The sequence below is a fragment of the Myotis myotis genome, unplaced genomic scaffold (genome assembly GCF_014108235.1).
Source record: "Myotis myotis isolate mMyoMyo1 unplaced genomic scaffold, mMyoMyo1.p scaffold_m19_p_12, whole genome shotgun sequence".
NCBI classification, from domain to species: domain Eukaryota; kingdom Metazoa; phylum Chordata; class Mammalia; order Chiroptera; family Vespertilionidae; genus Myotis; species Myotis myotis.
The window spans coordinates 13,339,657-13,356,248 of record NW_023416316.1 but is presented as its reverse complement, the minus strand read 5'-3'; the positions used below and the strand labels follow the sequence as shown (position 1 = coordinate 13,356,248).

At 45.0% G+C, this 16,592-nt stretch overlaps 1 protein-coding gene across 15 annotated transcripts in view; it reads left to right on the top strand.

Moving 5' to 3' along the window:
- CDK5RAP2 (CDK5 regulatory subunit associated protein 2) overlaps positions 1-16,592 on the top strand; it is a 154,995-nt gene that overhangs the window by 26,002 nt on the left and 112,401 nt on the right. For 10 of the 15 annotated variants that reach the window (XM_036329840.1, XM_036329833.1, XM_036329832.1 and 7 more), the window contains 4 exons: positions 1,659-1,735; positions 7,956-8,079; positions 10,811-10,965; positions 15,409-15,571. In XM_036329840.1, coding sequence (XP_036185733.1) covers positions 1,659-1,735; positions 7,956-8,079; positions 10,811-10,965; positions 15,409-15,571 — 519 coding nt within the window. The remainder of the gene's footprint in view (positions 1-1,658; positions 1,736-7,955; positions 8,080-10,810; positions 10,966-15,408; positions 15,572-16,592) is intronic. The other 5 variants (XM_036329844.1, XM_036329847.1, XM_036329845.1 and 2 more) reach the window with 2 other exon arrangements.

Below are 16,592 nucleotides of genomic sequence, written 5' to 3'. Positions count from 1 at the left end.
TTTAGTTCCTGTTGTTTGGCGTTGAAGACAATAATACATTCTGAGCCTTGTCTTTAGGCTGCTCTCATTCGTTACTCGCTTAGTCCTAAAATTTCCCATGTCAGGTAGCTTATTGATTTTCATTTGCCACTTGGGGAACTGAGAGGAGAAACCTTACATCCTCACATCCTGGGCTTATGCTTCTGCAGACAGTTATAGGCTCACACTTCCAAGTTTCTGTTAGACGTTAGCATGAAGGCAGGCTGTGTCTGCCTTGTATACCAGGGTCCTCAGCGCTTAGCCCAGTGCTTGGCCCATCACAGGGACTGGTGAATGTCTATGAAGTGAAGGAATGAATACATGAGCATTTACTGACTACTACAGTTTCCTCTTGGTGAAGAGTGGAGGCAGAATTTGAACCCACGTCCTTCTGGTCTCAAGCCCATGACCTTGCCTTTCTGGCTGACTTCTCAACCTGGGTATATCCTACAGCTATTTGGCTGAAAGGAGGGAGGGATGTCCTCTGAGATTATAAATTTTACTGGAAGTTTTATGTTTTTAAAAAATATTTTTATTAATTTTAGACAGAGGAAGGGAGAAGGAGAGAGAGAAACATCAATGATGAGAAAATCATTGATCAGCTGCTGGGGACTGAGTCCATAACCTGGGCATGTGCCCCTACTGGGAATTGAACTGGTGACCTCTTGGTTCATGGGTTGACACTCAACCACTGAGCCACACCAGTTGGGCTGGATGTGTTATTTTTATTTAAAATGATGAACATGTTTTGTGGAGTAGAATGTAAAATTGGCACGACTTACTAAAATAAAATAGGAGCAAGATTTCAAAGGAAACCTAGATTTATAGCAGTTCTCTGCAAACCGTGCACACATATCCCTGTTTCTACTATGTAAATTCATCTAATATTCCATCTGGGATACATTTGTGGACTGGTTTGAGAAGGCATCCATTGCCCCAACTGTCTCACGTTGTGATCCACTTGCCAAAGACTCTGTCTTTGGATTGTCATGTGAATGATGAGTCCAGGGTCATGTGTGACTCCTTTCCTTCCAGTCAATTAAGAGGAAGATGGTTGGTTGGAGAACATTGTGGTGTCCCTTACTGACAGCTTGCCCTGGGTGGTTGTGGCTCTTTTGTAAGTGAATACCCTGAAATCTTAGATTGAAAGGAGATAGGCAATGACGAGTTCCCATTTATCCAGCCACGTGTTTTATTTTTTTTTAAGCTGTAAAATGTTTCCACTTCTACAACCAGGACATGCATGATGGTAAACAACCAGAAGTAATTGCCTTAGAATGGTAAAGGCAAACTGCGAAATTGCTTGTAAATTCGCTTGGTGGAGGGCAAACAATTTTTAAATCGGCCTCTCTTGTATGACATTTATGCCTCAATGTTTGAATGCTCTGGCTGTTAGAAGCTTGGAAAATTTACATAATTGTTCCAAGTCTTGAGAAATCCGGGGCTTTCTTTGGAGACCACCAGTGTTTAATAATTCCCTTTTCCCAGTGCCCTGAGGCTAATGAGATTTTGAATCTAACGGCTGTCTATTACGAGCATGGCGTAGTCAGTCCACGCCGAAAGCCGTTTCCCCACGGTAGACATTCGTTCGTCCTGTGTTTTTACCCTGTTTCTTTTTCCCCCCTAATCTCGTCTGAAAGAATATCGAGCTCAAGGTGGAAGTAGAAAGTCTGAAGCGTGAGCTCCAAGAGAGAGAGCAGCTGCTCATCAAAGCCTCGTGAGTACCTGTCATCCTGTCATAAGCTTGCGGGTAGCCCAGGGGTTCTGATGGTGGCGGCTAAGTGGGTCAGTGAAATAGAACCTTGTGCTTTCTAAGCCACTTGTTCTCCAGCTGGGCTCTGAGGAGGTTTCATTTTTATTTAATTATTTTTCAACGAACTTAAAATTTATAGGAAAATGAACAGATCTTGTACATGTAGCAGAATGAATTTTCACTAAGCAGACACGCCTGTGGGGCCACCATCCTGGTCAGAAACCAGCACATCACCAGCCCCCTAGAAGTCCCCTTTGTGCTCTGGGAACTTACCTTTCTGCCACAAAGATGACCACTTTGCTGACCAGTAGTATCACCTTTAGTTCTGCCCCTTTTGAACTTTTTAGAAATGGAATCATATACTATGCATGCACCCATATATGTCTGGTCCTTTTCCTCAGCAATATATTTGTGAGATCCATCCAGATCTTAAAGTGTATCATTAACTCATTCATTTCTGTAAAAACCCTAGAGCAGTGGTCGGCAAACTGCGGCTCGTGAGCCACATGCGGCTCTTTGGCCCCTTGAGTGTGGCACTTCCTAAGCCTTTGGAGTACCCTAATTAAGTTAATAACAATGTACCTACCTATATAGTTTAAGTTTAAAAAATTTGGCTCTCAAAAGAAATTTCAATCGTTGTACTGTTGATATTTGGCTCTGTTGACTAATGAGTTTGCCGACCACTGCCCTAGAGGCTTAAAGGGATTCTGAAGGCCCTGGCTTGACCTCGCATGTGTAGTATTTTCTGAGGGAATGAATGAATGAATGAATGAATGAATGAATGAAGAATGAATAAATGAATAAACCAGGTTAACACATTTTTTATTTTTGTTGTAGTTTATTTTAGAGGCACATCACTCACCATTCTCTAGGCAGGGAGTCAAATCAACTTTACGAAGCCTGGAAGTCAGTAGTAGAATTCGGTTTGTTTTATACTCAGTGCCCTGCCTGCTGCATGTCTTGACTTGGACTTGTTTTTAGTCAAGCATGTACATATGGAAGCCCAGACTCACCAAGGCTATGCACACTCCTCATACCAGCATGCAAGGCCAAGTGCTTTGTATGCAAAGATTCTCCAAACTGCCAAAACTGTGTTTAAGGCCCTTTGGTCTGATCTTATTTACCAGTTTATTCAGAAAATATTTATTAAGCAGTTGTTCTGTGCTGGACTGGCCTCAGCTCCTGGGGATGCAGTGGTGAGCCAGACAGACACATGGGGCTTACATTCTAGTGTGACTGATGGGGATCAAATACTTCAGTAATAAATATATCAATGCAAACTGGGAGAAGAGCTGTGAGAAAAATAAAATGAGCTGTGAGAACTTAGAGCAGCGGGAGTAGATACCTAAGTATATGTCTATGAGAGGCCTGGTGCATGGATTCGTGCACCAGTGGAGTCCCTTGGCCTGGCCTGTGGGGATCGGGCTGAAACCAGCAGTCTGACATCCCCTGAGGGGTCCCGGAGTGCAAGAGGGCACTCTGCAAAGTTGCTGTGGCTCGGCAGCTCTTGCATTGAGCGTCTGTCCCCCTGGTGGTCAGTGCATGTCATAGCTACGGGCCAGTCGGCCGGTTGCTTAGGCTTTTATATATATAGATAGATAGCAGGGAAGAGACCCTGAGGAAGTAGCATTTGAGATGAGGTCTGAGAGGTCAGTAGGAATTAACCAGGTGAAAGGGTGATGAAAAGTGTTTAAAGGGAAAGAAATGTGCAGGTTTGAGGAAATAGAATCTGCCTAGGGGGCTCAGCCTCATCTTGCAGTGTCTGGAGGCCTGATTAGAGATTTTGGTCTTTATCCTAAAATCAAAGAAAAAACAATCATGGGTTTTAAGCAACTGATACAATCAGAGTTTTGTTTTCTAAAAGGTCGCTCTGGATGCTGAATGGGAAATGTTTGGTAGAGGGAGAGGGAGTGGAAGAGTGAGAAGGCTAGTACAGTAGTGTAGGTGACAGATTAGTGACGGAGGTAGATGGTGGATTGGAAAGACACTTAGGAAGCAAAATGAACAGGACTTGGTGGATGGGAAGGGAGCTGGCAAGGATGGGTTAGGGATCAGATCACGAGCTCTGTTTAAGAATGCTCACAGTGACTAGCTGCTCCAGCTTTCTCTCCACCAATTTTTAATCTCAAACACAGTTCACAGATACTAGAAAGGGTTCCTGTTCCTGCTACTCTACCGTTGCCCTGGCAGACCTCTTCCCTGCCCAGCCCTCCCAGCCCCTGTGCCTTTGCTGTTGTCCACCCTTAATACAGGTTTCTGTTGAATCCCTTGTGGCTGCCTCAGTCCACATCGGTCTCTTCACAAACTTCTCGGGCATATAATGACAATCCCATATGTGGATAGCACTTTTCAGTGTAGAAAACACTTCCACATCTATTTGCATTCCATCGTTATCCTGAGAGCTCATCAAATCTTGAGGAAAGCCTCGTGAGAGAGGAGGAAATTTCAGTTTGGAGAAGGGAAGGGCCATGACTAACATCCCTCAGCCAGAAAGATCAGAGCTGGCTTAGAACTCAAGTTTGTGACTTCTGGTCCAGCACGAGGTTTCAGATTCTTTTTAATTTTCATGTGTGTTTCTCATTTCTTCAACATGATTCTACATCTAAGCCAAGGGCCTCTTCCTTGGTAGAGTACGGGGCAGTGGAAAGGGCGGGCTCTGGGTTGGCTCTACCAATAGGTAGGACTGTGGTCTCTGAGCCTTGGCTTCTCAGTCGTTCCTACATCCTAGGGCTTTTGTGCAGATGACCTGCCATAGGATACGCACACTGTCTACCACAGACCTGCTCACTGGCCTTTCCCTTGACCTCTACCTGCCCGGCACATGGCAGTGTATGTGTGATACAACCTTGTTGATGGAAAAATAGCTTTTTATTAACGCCCTCAACTCCCTTTTTGAGTTTTATGGTTGTTTTCATGGGCGAGTGTGTGTGTGGGGGGTAGATATGGGAAAAGCCCCTGTTTTTCTCCAAAGAACTATAATTAGAACAGAAAGAGGAAATGTTGATGGTTAACAAGAGTAGCGAGGATGGTGTTTATAGAAGTTCTCTTTTGTACTGGGTGGAAAGCTGGATTAGACCACTTTCCTCAGCCTTTCCTCTCCTTAGGTCTTGCTCTCTGTCTTGTCTGTTGGCCCAAATTCTATGAGGAAGGAAAGGGTAGAGGGAGGGAACTAACATTTATTGAGATCCTTCTTAGCCCCTAACCCTGTGCCTGGCACTTGACATGCTTTATGCATCTGACTTTACAGCAGTTCTGTGAGGCAGGCAGTATTCCCATTTGAGGTAAGAGGAAACGGGGCTCAGGGGAGTGAGGGAACTTGCCCAAGTTGGCAACAGAGCTGGGGCTGATCTGGCTCTGGAGCCCACTCTGCCTCGCTGTGAAGTAAACATATATGTTCGCTGATTTCCCATTGTTCTATTTTTCAGTTACCATAAGGGGACATTAAAACCAAAAGCAGACATATTGGCAGGAGTGAATTTTATCTCTGTAGCTTTAAAACACAAACAAAAATAATAATTCCATTAGTAGAGGAAAATTGCACCATACTGCTGAGTATAAATTTTATTGCTACAGTAACTGTAAAATACAAAGATGATAAATGAAAAGTTGGAACATTTATTATTGGGTGTATATTTTATTGGTATAACTAAAATGCAAACAAACTGAATAATGCCGTTACTTGTTAAAAATTGTAGTCAGCCTTTTGACAATGTGTGTGATGCTGACTGTAAAACACTAAGGTTTGATCTGGGCGGACAGGAGGGAGCCAGTATATTTGTACCCGCTGGGTTGAGTGGAGGGTAGGAGAGGGGTAATGGAGCCATTTGCTAGAGGAGGCTATATGAAGCCCAAGGGCTAAAACATTTGTGGTGGTTTGAGGAAATTGAGGACTGGAAAATTCGGTATCCAAGGCTCAGGAAGGAAAAGCTTCTTTTCTAGAATTCTTTTTTTTTTTTTTTGAATTATTCTTGACACTATTACAACTGTCCCCCATTTCCTCCCCTTTAGTCCAGAATTCTTGCAGCCATGTAGAATGCCCTCTTGAGAAGTGGCAGAAATGATTATGAGTCATGTGAACTCCCTACAGTACTGGTCAAGACGTGAGCTGAGGGACGGGGCTCAGGACGCTTGGTGGCATTCATCAGGAAGTGGCAGCTTTGGTCTTAGTTCAGGCCAGTGGACAATCTGTTCTCAGCTGGGGCACCCCCGGAGGGTAGAATGAGGCTGCTCAGCATCTTAGCAGAGGCAGCGCTGTGGTGGCCGCGGGGACCACAGGCTGTCCTGCAGCACTCAGATCGGAGAGGAAGGAGCCCGTGCTTTGGCCGCCGCATGTGCTAGCACATTAATTCTAAGAGGGCATCACCTCATTTTTCAAATGAGGAAACTGAGGTGAAAGAGGTAATTTACCCAGAGTCACACTGAGGCCATAATAGAGTACAAATTTGGAAGCAGATCTGTTCTGCTTCAGAGCCCGTGTTCTTTCTTCCCAATTGTCCACATTGAATTCCATTAAAATGATATCATGACACTGGGGCCTTGTGAAGGCTCATTGGTAAAAGGAAACAAGATATGAATAAAGCCTTTATTTGCAGGCAGTTCGTGTCTGAGGCTTGGACAGCAAGTATGGCCCTCTTGACTTTCCATTGTTCTCAGTCAAAAATTCACATGGCCCGTGCATGTGCATGTCTGGTCACATGGCTCTTGGTCGGAAAAGCCTTACATACCCCTAACGCAGGGCTTGGGAGGCTGGTGGTGACTAGATTTGTCCTATTGCAGTTTTCTGAGAAACCAGCTTTAGGTGGAGCCATTTCCTTATATTATTCTGCCTTCTGGAAACCCACAATCATTTTAGAAACCCAATAGAACTGCTCTGAGTACAGGTCTCCCAAATTCATATCTGACACCGTTTTTCTTCTGGGGAGAAGCAGATGAAAGGCGTCAGTGGTTGTGGTCCTCTGTCTGATTTCGGTGTGCCATTCCCACCACTGCCTGTCAGGAGGACAGAATGTTTATTCCGTGGTGCCACAGTGATGTGAAGTCTGCATTTCATGTTAGAGTAACACGGAGTGTGGGCTGCTTGCGTGCTCTCTTCTCCTCATGCCCTAAGTAGTAGCTAGTGCTCACACATAGCAGTGTGCTGTATTTAAAATGCTTTTCCTCCAAGCCACAGCCAGGTAGCTCAGTTGGTTAGAGCATCGTCCTGATATGCCAAGGTTGTAGGTTCAGTTCTGATCGGGACACTTGCAACAATCAACCAGTGAATCCATAAATAAATGGAACAACAAATCGATGTTTCTCTTTGTGTCTCTCTCTCTCTCTCTCTCTCTCTCTCTCTCTCTCTCTCTCTCTCTCTCTCAAAAATTAATAAATACAATTTAAAAATAAAATAAAATGCTTCCCCTCCTCTGAAGCATACCAACCTTTATCCCTCAGATTCATTTTGTTACATACTTTCTGTGTACATTGGTTTGTCAAGTTAGCTTTCCACCTTTCCTAACACTGGTGGAGGTGTGCTTTGTTGAAGTTTCCTGGTGGGAAACTTGGCAATAGCTGTCAAAAAAGTCTTAAAAGAATACTTACACTTTGACCCTGTAATTCCCTTTCTAGGAATTGACCCTAAGGAAATCACTGGATAGTTTACATACAAGGATGCTTTTTCATCACAACATTGCTTATACTAGTAATAATAAACAATAACACTGACATATGTTGAATACTTTTGTTGAGTACTTTGGCCACTGTTCTCAGAGCTTTGTAAGTGTTATCGGACAAATATATAAAATCAGAAGCAATTTAAGTGTTTTAAAAATAGGGGTTGATTAAATATAGTACATTTCATATAGCAAATTATTATGTAGTCAAATGATACACATTTGTATTTATTGACACAAAAGGTGTTTTAGTGTGTTAAGCAATAAAATCGTGATGATATATAGATGATGCTTACTTTGTTTTTAAATTTGTATTTTTATTGAATCATAATTGACATTTAACATTGTGCAAGTTTAAGGGGTACAACATGTTGATTTAGTACATTTATATATTGTATGGTCAGTGTTTTTGAGTTACAAATATTAATTAAAATAAAAAAGAAGCTCAGCACAGACCCATGGGGGGATTTGTTGTTTCTTGGGGTGATTAAAATCACTACCTGACTGCCACCCTTATTTGCCTCATTTTGCAGCAAAGCAGTTGAGAGCCTCGCTGAAGGAGGCGGCTCAGAAGTTCGGCGGGTGAAAGAGGATGCTCAGAAGAAGGTGCAGCAGGTCGAAGATCTCCTAACCAAAAGGATACTCCTTTTGGAAGAGGCAAGTCTGGAGACCCTGTGGAGAGTGTGTTTCTTTCAGTGGGTTAATAACGGAGTGGGCAGAATTGTGTTTCTTTCCTCATAAGCTTCCGCAGACATGAGAACCATCCTCATTGAATATCTCCGGGGTTACAGCTCCATCAGAGATGCTTGGCATAAAGAATTTATACCCTTTCACCCTGCAAACTGGCCATTATTGTTTTATTCCTATAGATGAGGACACTGAGGTATGGAGAGAAATGCTAACCAGTCCAAGTTTAATCCTGCATTTAAATGTAGACTGCTGTCTCTAAACCCCGTGTTCTTGCCACACCACTCTTCTTATTATCTAGTTTAGTGCCTTTATTTCACTGAGGAGGAAACTGAGGCCCAGAGAGGGAAGCCACTCACGCAACATTAGCTAAGCCTGGAACCAGATTTTCTGACTTGTAGGTCATTGTGTGTCCATGCAGCCCCGCCCCGCGTGTCCAGCCTCCACGCCACCATCCACCGGTGTTGACTGAGGACCTGTCTGGAGGCTCTGTATATAGCTCCTCCTCCTGATTCCAGTCAGATGCTTCCTAGGTATTAAACAGGTTTCCTCCATTAAAGCTAATATTAAGTAAACTAATTATTTAGTTCTTGGCCTTTGAAGTCTATTATTTCATCTCACTTTTTCTACCTGCAACCCTGATTTTTCTAAGCAGGTAGGAGGAGAAATAGCACCAAGAAGCGTTTCTGGATACAAAGAGTGAATACATTTGTACTGTAATTTGCAGCTAACAATGGCCTTTTTCAGTCATGATGTTCAGTTCAGCCCTTGTTCATGAGCGTGTATAGATATTAGGTCGATCATATGGATGAGCAAATAGGCTCAGAGAAGGGGAGAAAGTAGTCCTCGTCATTAGTAGTAGAGCTGGGACCAAAAGAAGGGGCTCTGAGCTCAAGTTCTGAATTTTAGTTAAGATGACTGTGAGACCGCCCTAGCCCATTTGACTCAGTCAGCTTGTGGACCCCAGGGTCCCGGGTTTAATTCCGGTCAAGGGCAGGTACCTTGGTTGCAGGCTCCTCCCTTTCCTGGGCCCTCCTTGGGGTGCGTGCGGGAGGCAACCAGTCAATGTGTTTCTCTCACATCGATATTTCTCTGTCTTCCCCTCTCTCTTCCACTCTCTAAAAAGTCAATGGAAAAATATCCTTGGGTAAGGATTAAAACAAACAAACAAACAAACAAACAAACAGGATGATAGTGAGACTTTTAAGGGACTTAACCTGATCTTGCTCATTCATCTTATTTTTCCCAGTAAGTGCCTCCCAGTGTGTTGGGCTGCCAGTGTAACTAACAGTGCTGGGTTCAGTCCCTGTTCTGTCACTTACTAGCTTTGTCACCTTGGATAAAGCATTTGCCTTCCCTGAGCCTTTGCCTCTGTAAAACGAGGCTAGTGATACCTGCTTGGCTGGTAATTGTAATAACAACAGCAGTACTGACAATTGGTGGAGGGCTTACCACATGTGAGCACCCTTCTCAGCGTTTTACATATATTGACTTAGGTAATCCCCTCAGCGAACCTAGGCGGTAAATGCTGTATCTTCCTTTAACAACAGAAAGAAGAACGTGATGACACCGGCCGAGTGGCTGAGTCACTTGCTTAAGGTGACACAGGCAGGAAGTGCCTGGTGGTCTGGCTGCAGAGCATGCATTGTAAACTGCAGTAATGTGTCTCTATATGTCAGTGTTTAGGCTTGAGTGAGAATCAAAGAAAATATAAACAGAGCTTCTTGTAAAGCCTGGCATTGAGTAAGCTCCCACTGAATAATAGGCTTGGTTGTTTGTTGTCTCAAAATATTGGGAAATGATTTTTCCCAGCTGTCATTGAGATTGACAGGCATGCCTCTTGGGGAGACAGCGTTCAGGAGGCCCAGGAGGGAAAAGGTGGGGAGGAGGAAGTCACATTTTTCGAGTTTCCTGTGATGCAGCAGGCACTTGACAGAGCCTCACAACAATTCTCTGACAAGATGGTCATTAGGAAGCTGGGTCTCAGAGAGGTTAAGTGACTATCCAAGGTCACACAGCAAATAAGTGGGAGCTGGGTTTTGAGCCTAGTTTGATTTGACTTTCATCTTTGTGATGCAGTCAGAGGCAGTTGGCATGAGCAGTCAGAGATGCCCATCGACTCCGGGTCACTTTCATGAGCAGCAGGGCCTGTTCCCCTAACACAGATGCTGCCTGCATGATTTAGATAATTTCCTCGTCAGCCTCTGTGAGTGCTCAGGAAGAACATAGTTTTTTTTTTTTTACCACCTAAATCACTTTGGAGATGGAGAAAATGTACTTAGAATTGTATCGTCATTATCTGAAAAAACCCCACAAAAAAACTGGGGGTGTGGTGGGGTGTGGAATGAATTTGTGTGGAGATTGTGGTGACTCTGGAATTTATGTATGCTTAAGTATTGAGAGGTACGTTACTCCTTGTTCTCATCGAGTTGTAAATATTGATCTGATTTTTCAAAACCACAACAGTTCTTATATAGTTGAGTCTTTTCCATTGGAAATGCCTATTACTCTTCAGGATACAAGAAGGAAAGATGGCTGGCAAATGTATTTATTACTGATTCTCCCCATGTAGAGTACAATTCAGGGAGGGGAAATGTGCTGGAGAAAAAGTCATAAATATTTATATTTTAATCCAATTTCCTTTCAAAGTGTTCCCAATTGTATTGAAAAATTGCATCAAATGCATTTAATTTAACTCTAGGATGTGAAAGCCGCCCAAGCAGAACTGGAAAAGGCCTTTGCAGGGACAGAAACGGAGAAGGCTCTTCGGTTGAGTTTGGAAAACAAGCTTTCAGAGATGAAGAAGATGCACGAGGGGGACTTGGACATGGCTCTGGTCCTGGAAGAGAAAGACAGGTCTGGCTCTTGTCCCTGTGATACCCTGACAGTCATTTATCTGGCAGTCCTTTCCCCACCCCTTTCCTACTGGTTCCCCACAGTAAGGAAACTAGGAAGGTGAGGACAGAGAGAGAGGTAGTAGATAGAAATTCATGCTGGAATTTGCTACTCAGGTACTAAATTTAGCATTCAGTTTTGGCTGTAAGCTTCTTGGTAGTCAAAGGATAGTAGGAAAAACAATCTTGATGGACGTAAGATTCACATGGTTCATAAAATAAAACAAGTTAGTAACTCAGGAGATGCCCAGTTTTACTTGACATTGTTTAGACACTTGTGGATCTTCTTGTAGGGAACAGTTAATGTCTACATCCCCACAGTAAATACCAGTGCATTTTGTGTGACCCGTTTCTGGCATATATATATATTTTTTTTCTGGCATATCTTTTAATGTGGTCTGAGGGCCCAGGTTTGTACAGTGCAAGGGGCCAAAACAATCCACACCAAGTACAGAGCTCTTTGATGGTCCAGGAATAAAATGTGTGCCATTTGGACTAAGGTGTCAGAATTAGGGATGGAGAAGAATAAGAGAGATATTTAGAAGGTAGAATCAATCACATGTTGGCTTGAAGGGCTTGGTGGCTTATTGGATTTGAGGCTGAGGGAAACGGCTGCCGAGATACTCCCTCACCCAGGTGAGCAATGGTGGGATGGTATTGCAGTTGGCTGAGTGTGGGACACAAAGGGAGACAGAGATGTTTTTGGGTAGAGGGGGTGGGAAGATGAGCTTTCAGTTGGGACATGTTGGGTTGAAGGATTGTGCTAGCCAAGAGGAGAGTCCAGGTGGTACTTGGGAATACAGATCAAGGCCCAGATTAGAGGAGACAAACATTCATTCGTTAGCCACCTACTGAGCATGGCCTGGGTTGGGCGCCAGGAATGCAAAGGGGAGCACTGTCTTCTTTATAGGGAATTCCCAAGTGTAGGAGGGGACAGATGTAAAGGGAAGATGGTGCTGGAGGTAAGTTCAGGGTTCTGTGCTGTGACAGAGGGGAGGGAGCTCTGCTTGGGTGAGGAGCAGGGAAGGCTTCTCAGAGGAGGAGTGCTGGGAGTTGGGTGAGGAAGCCTTGCCATACGAGGGAACGGCAAGTGCAAAGGTGTGGAGTCTGGCTCATTTCCAGGTAATTACAGAGGAAAGTGGTCCCCGATGAGACTTGGATTCTCATCTGTTTGGAAAAGGGAATTTGGGAAGAATTAATGCTTGTTGAGTTCTTACCAGCCCAAGCGGTGGGGTCTCCATGGACGTGGGTAGCCAGGCCAGGGCCTTGTGAAAGGCTTTGTCTTCCTGGGGTTTCCTAGAGTGTGGCTACATAGGCACAGAAACCTGAGTTGTCAGCACTGCGAATGCGTCTGTCCCAGGGGTAGGTGTGTCCCAGCCACATTCCCAGAGACCTAAGAGCAGCCAGATGCCTACTCAGGGTTCCTGCTCACTCTGGGCACGGCCCTCTCTGGTGGAGCTAGCTCTCCTGGGTCTAAGGTCAGTGTTTCCTCCCTGAAGGCAGGCCTGTCTAGGAAGCTAAATCCATATGAGAAGGTGAGTGCTGAGCGAAGAATTGGAATAAGGGTCTCCGTCATGCCCTGGTGAGGTGGATCCAGACTGGCCACACAGATTGGCCCGCCTTTGGGCAGGGCCCTCATGAGGATGTCCTTGTCTTTCTGGGCCCCCACCACCCTTTTCAAAGGTGTGCACTTTAGCTACTTGATTTCCTTCAATCTGACCTTGAAGTTAGTCTGTATCTTTAAGGTAGTTGACAGTGAAGGGCCCCACAGTCAAGTTTGGCCTTTGGATGTTTTATCTGTGTGTTTTTTTAGAGTTTAACTGAAAACATCTAATTTTATGTAAGAGTCTGAATTTCCAGATTCTCTCGAAAACCTGGGAGGTGTGGGAGGATGGGCCGTGGTATTGCTGGGGTGTGGCTGCTCCCTCAGGTGGCCCGGCGCTCCTGCTTGGCCGCAGTCCCCGCAGGCCAGCCCCGCTCATTTCTATCCCTAGCTGCACCTTGCTGTAAGGACCTAAAAAAAGAGTTTTATCGAGGTGGAAGGTACACACAACGCAACACATGTATTTTAGAGTACAGTTTGGTGCCTTTACCTCTCCAGTGGATTATGTGATGATTTCAGAGTTGAGCCCCTAGAGGGCACTCTTACTTCTCTTTCCTAGTTTTGGGGGGTGTTATATTGACGCTGCATCCAGTTGTCTTAGTCCATTTGGTGCCATAACAAAATAATACACATTGGATCGCTTATAAATAATACCTTTATTTCTTACAGTTGTGGATGCTGGAAGTCCAAGGTCAGGGTGCAGCGTGGTTAGGTGAGGGGCCCCTTTAGGTCCTCTTTCTCGTTGTGTCCCCACCTGGCAGAGAGACCAAGGGATCTCTCTAGAGCTTCCTTTATAAGGCATCACTCCAATTTATGAGAGCTCCACTGTCATGACCTTGTTTTCTCCCGAATGCGTCCCAAATGACACCTCCTAATGTCAACATTTTTGGGGCCACATGATGTTCAGACAGTGCGCCAGATGCTCAAGCTGCTTTTGGCTCCCTCCTCACCTGCACCCGGGCACCTGTCCTCTTTCTGCCACAGTAAGTTGCTTTTTAGGCTTAGCTACAAACACTCTTAAGGTCTTTTGACAAAATGCTAATCATTGAATGCTAAAAAAAAGTACTAATTATAGCAACTGTCACTTGTTGAGTTCTGCCATATGCCTGGAGCTGTGGAGGGCCCTTTTAAAAAGCTTATCTCCCTCCCACATAAACAAGTTATCCCCATTTTATAGCTGAGGAGATGCAGGCTTAGAGCTGAAATAACTTGACTGTTGTCAGGGAGCAGTTAATAGAGGGAATTTGGGGCCTCCAGAAGGGTGTGTTCAGCTCTACCTAAGGGGCTCTTGGGGTGTCGACTGGCAAAGCTTCCCCGAGAATAATGCCTAATGAAGTCGGGTGTATGATAGGTGTCTAGCAGGTGGAGGTGGTTGTGGAGTTGTGAAGGGCATTCTAGGTACAGGAGCCGTGGGAACAAAGGTCTAGAGCAGGGGTGGGCAACCTTTTTGTGAGTGGGTGCCAAAACCAGCAAAATCTCTGACTCAAAATTCTTCTGCGTGCCAACCCTAATTTTTTGAGAACATGTTACACCTACTTGATATCTCTTAAGGTGTACGTATGTGAAGAACCTTGAAGAAATAATAAAATTCATTCGAGCGACAAGAACACAGTATATGATGATGAAAAATACATTTATTTTTTAATGTACACATGTACACTGATAGTCCGACAGAAAACTTTATGACTCCTTTTGATATTATCAGTGGTATTATCAGTTTTGCTGCTGCATCACTGATGACAGAGATTTTACATCAGGTTTATATTTTGTGACCTGCAGAGATAGGCACGAGCTACTACTGTCATCTGTCAGGCTACTCCTATTACGAGACTTAACAAAATTCATGACTGAGAACAAAGATTCCCAAGCGTATGTGGATGAAACCAAAACATTGGTCGGATCTAGGAAGGCAGGGAGAGTTAAGGCAGAGGCATAGAAATTGCTCTTCCCCTTTCTCGTCAATCCATGTCTATGGTCTTTAAGATAACTTGTTATGTAAAATTATGTATTTATCTAAGATGCACCTACACTGAATTTATCTGAAAAATAAAAAAGTCGATATTAAGAAAAAAATTGTAAATGGAAGATTATAAGAGAGGGTTTCGTGTGCCAGCAAAAGTTACTGGCGTGCCATGTTTGGCACGCGTGCCAGGGGTTGCCCACCCCTGGTCTAGAGGCCCAGCACAGCCTGGCTTCTGGAAGTGTGGCTCCTGAGGGCGATGAGGGGGAGTGGGGGTGGAGGGGGGGGTTACCTGTGAGAGGTGATGCCGAAGCTTCAGCAGGGCCTCTGATCTCGCCCCTAAAAGCTCGGGCTCGACTGCTGCCCAGGAGTTCGTTCTTCATCTTGAAAGTCAGTATATTTTCAACTTTGCCCTGAGACGCCTCGGAGAGACGTTCTTTGTTTTTCACATTTACCAGAATATTTCTGCTTTATCGGTCATGTTTGTTTAGCCTTCAGTGCCAGATTTCTTTTGGAGAGAAGATTTCTTGGCTGGAAAAATTTAGTAATCCACAGCTGTCAGTGGTGGGGACTGTTGAATGGTTGAGCAGGGGTGTGACTCAGTCGGACCATAGTCCAGTAGCTCGGAGGGTGGATCGCCCGGGGCCAGGCTGGAGGTGAGGGGACAGTTAATGTCACATGGATTCTGGCCCTTAGTCTCTGACCTGCAAATGTGATTTCGTTCATGTTCAGTCACTGGACATGTCTACTTTGAAGATGTCTGGCCCCATTTCCTACCTCCTCCTGCTCCACTGAGCTGAGAGAGCAGTGTAGAATTAATATTGAAATCTGTTCTCTTTTAGACTGATTGAGGAGTTGAGGCTGTCTTTGAAGAGCAAAGAAGCTTTAATTCAGCGCCTGAGAGAGGAGAAATCTCAGATGGTGCCTGCTGCTGAGAATGTGTCATCTGGAGAGCTCCGAGGGCTTTCTGCTGCTTGCAGGGCTGAAAAGGAGAGAGAAACCGTGGTGAGGCCACAGGACGTGGAGGGGACTTTAGTTAGCACACCAGACTGCACGGGCCATGGGACACACATGCAGGCCCCTGGCTCACCCACAGTCTGCTTCTGAATATCATCGCCCTATCAGCTGAGATCAGCAGAAACTTCCTGTCAGGGGCCTGGCATATTTTTCCCCTCCAGCTTTGTGTTCACAGAGTTGGTTAAAAAACCAGTCCATACCTGCTTGCCTCTGTTTTATTACGTGTTCATTTGCTGTTGTCTGGGGACTTGATATTATTTTCATCCTTTGGATTTTCTTAGGATAAAATTGTGTTACTTTCTCATTTCACCTTTTGTGGTTAGAGGCAGCTGAAGGCCAACAGTGGTCTGAAACTGCGAGGCAGTGGGGACAGGCAGCTGCCCTGTCGGGTGTTGGTGCCCTTCATCTCATCCGCCTGCACACCTTCCGAGGCTGGGATCACGGTCCCTCATTGAGTTTAGAAACAGGCTCAGCTCAGAGTTGTTATATTTTCCTAGGCTCTAAGAGGTGGGTTACTAGCACCGATCCCAAAGCCTCCCGGGACCCCTCCCCGCACTAGGTGGCCTCCACAGCAAGCTCTTTTGAAGAGGGTGGGCAGGACCTGGAAGGGCAGGTAGGCCTAGTCAGGCCTTCCCATTCCTGTGGGACCACGGGTACTGCTGCATGTGGTATGTTCACCTTAGAGACATTCTGGATGCTCATGAAAGTCTTGGCTTCGTTAGGGAGCAGGGTCTCCTTTTCCCCTAACACAGCAGTGACTTCCTTAGCCTCACCTATGAGTTTCAGGCTGCTTCTTTGTCTCCTGCTTCTTTGAACCCTGTCTCACTTCCTTGGCCCTGTCCTTTCGAAGGCCCTTTTCATTGTCCAGTCGCCCCTTGGTTTACTCTCTGTGGGGCTGGTGGTCATCTTTACATTTTTCTTCACTTGGGTGGGACTTTGGGTGAGTTCCACAGCAAGGGAACAGCAAGTAAATGAGGTGCTCATTCTGATTGTTCGGGGGAAGCTATTG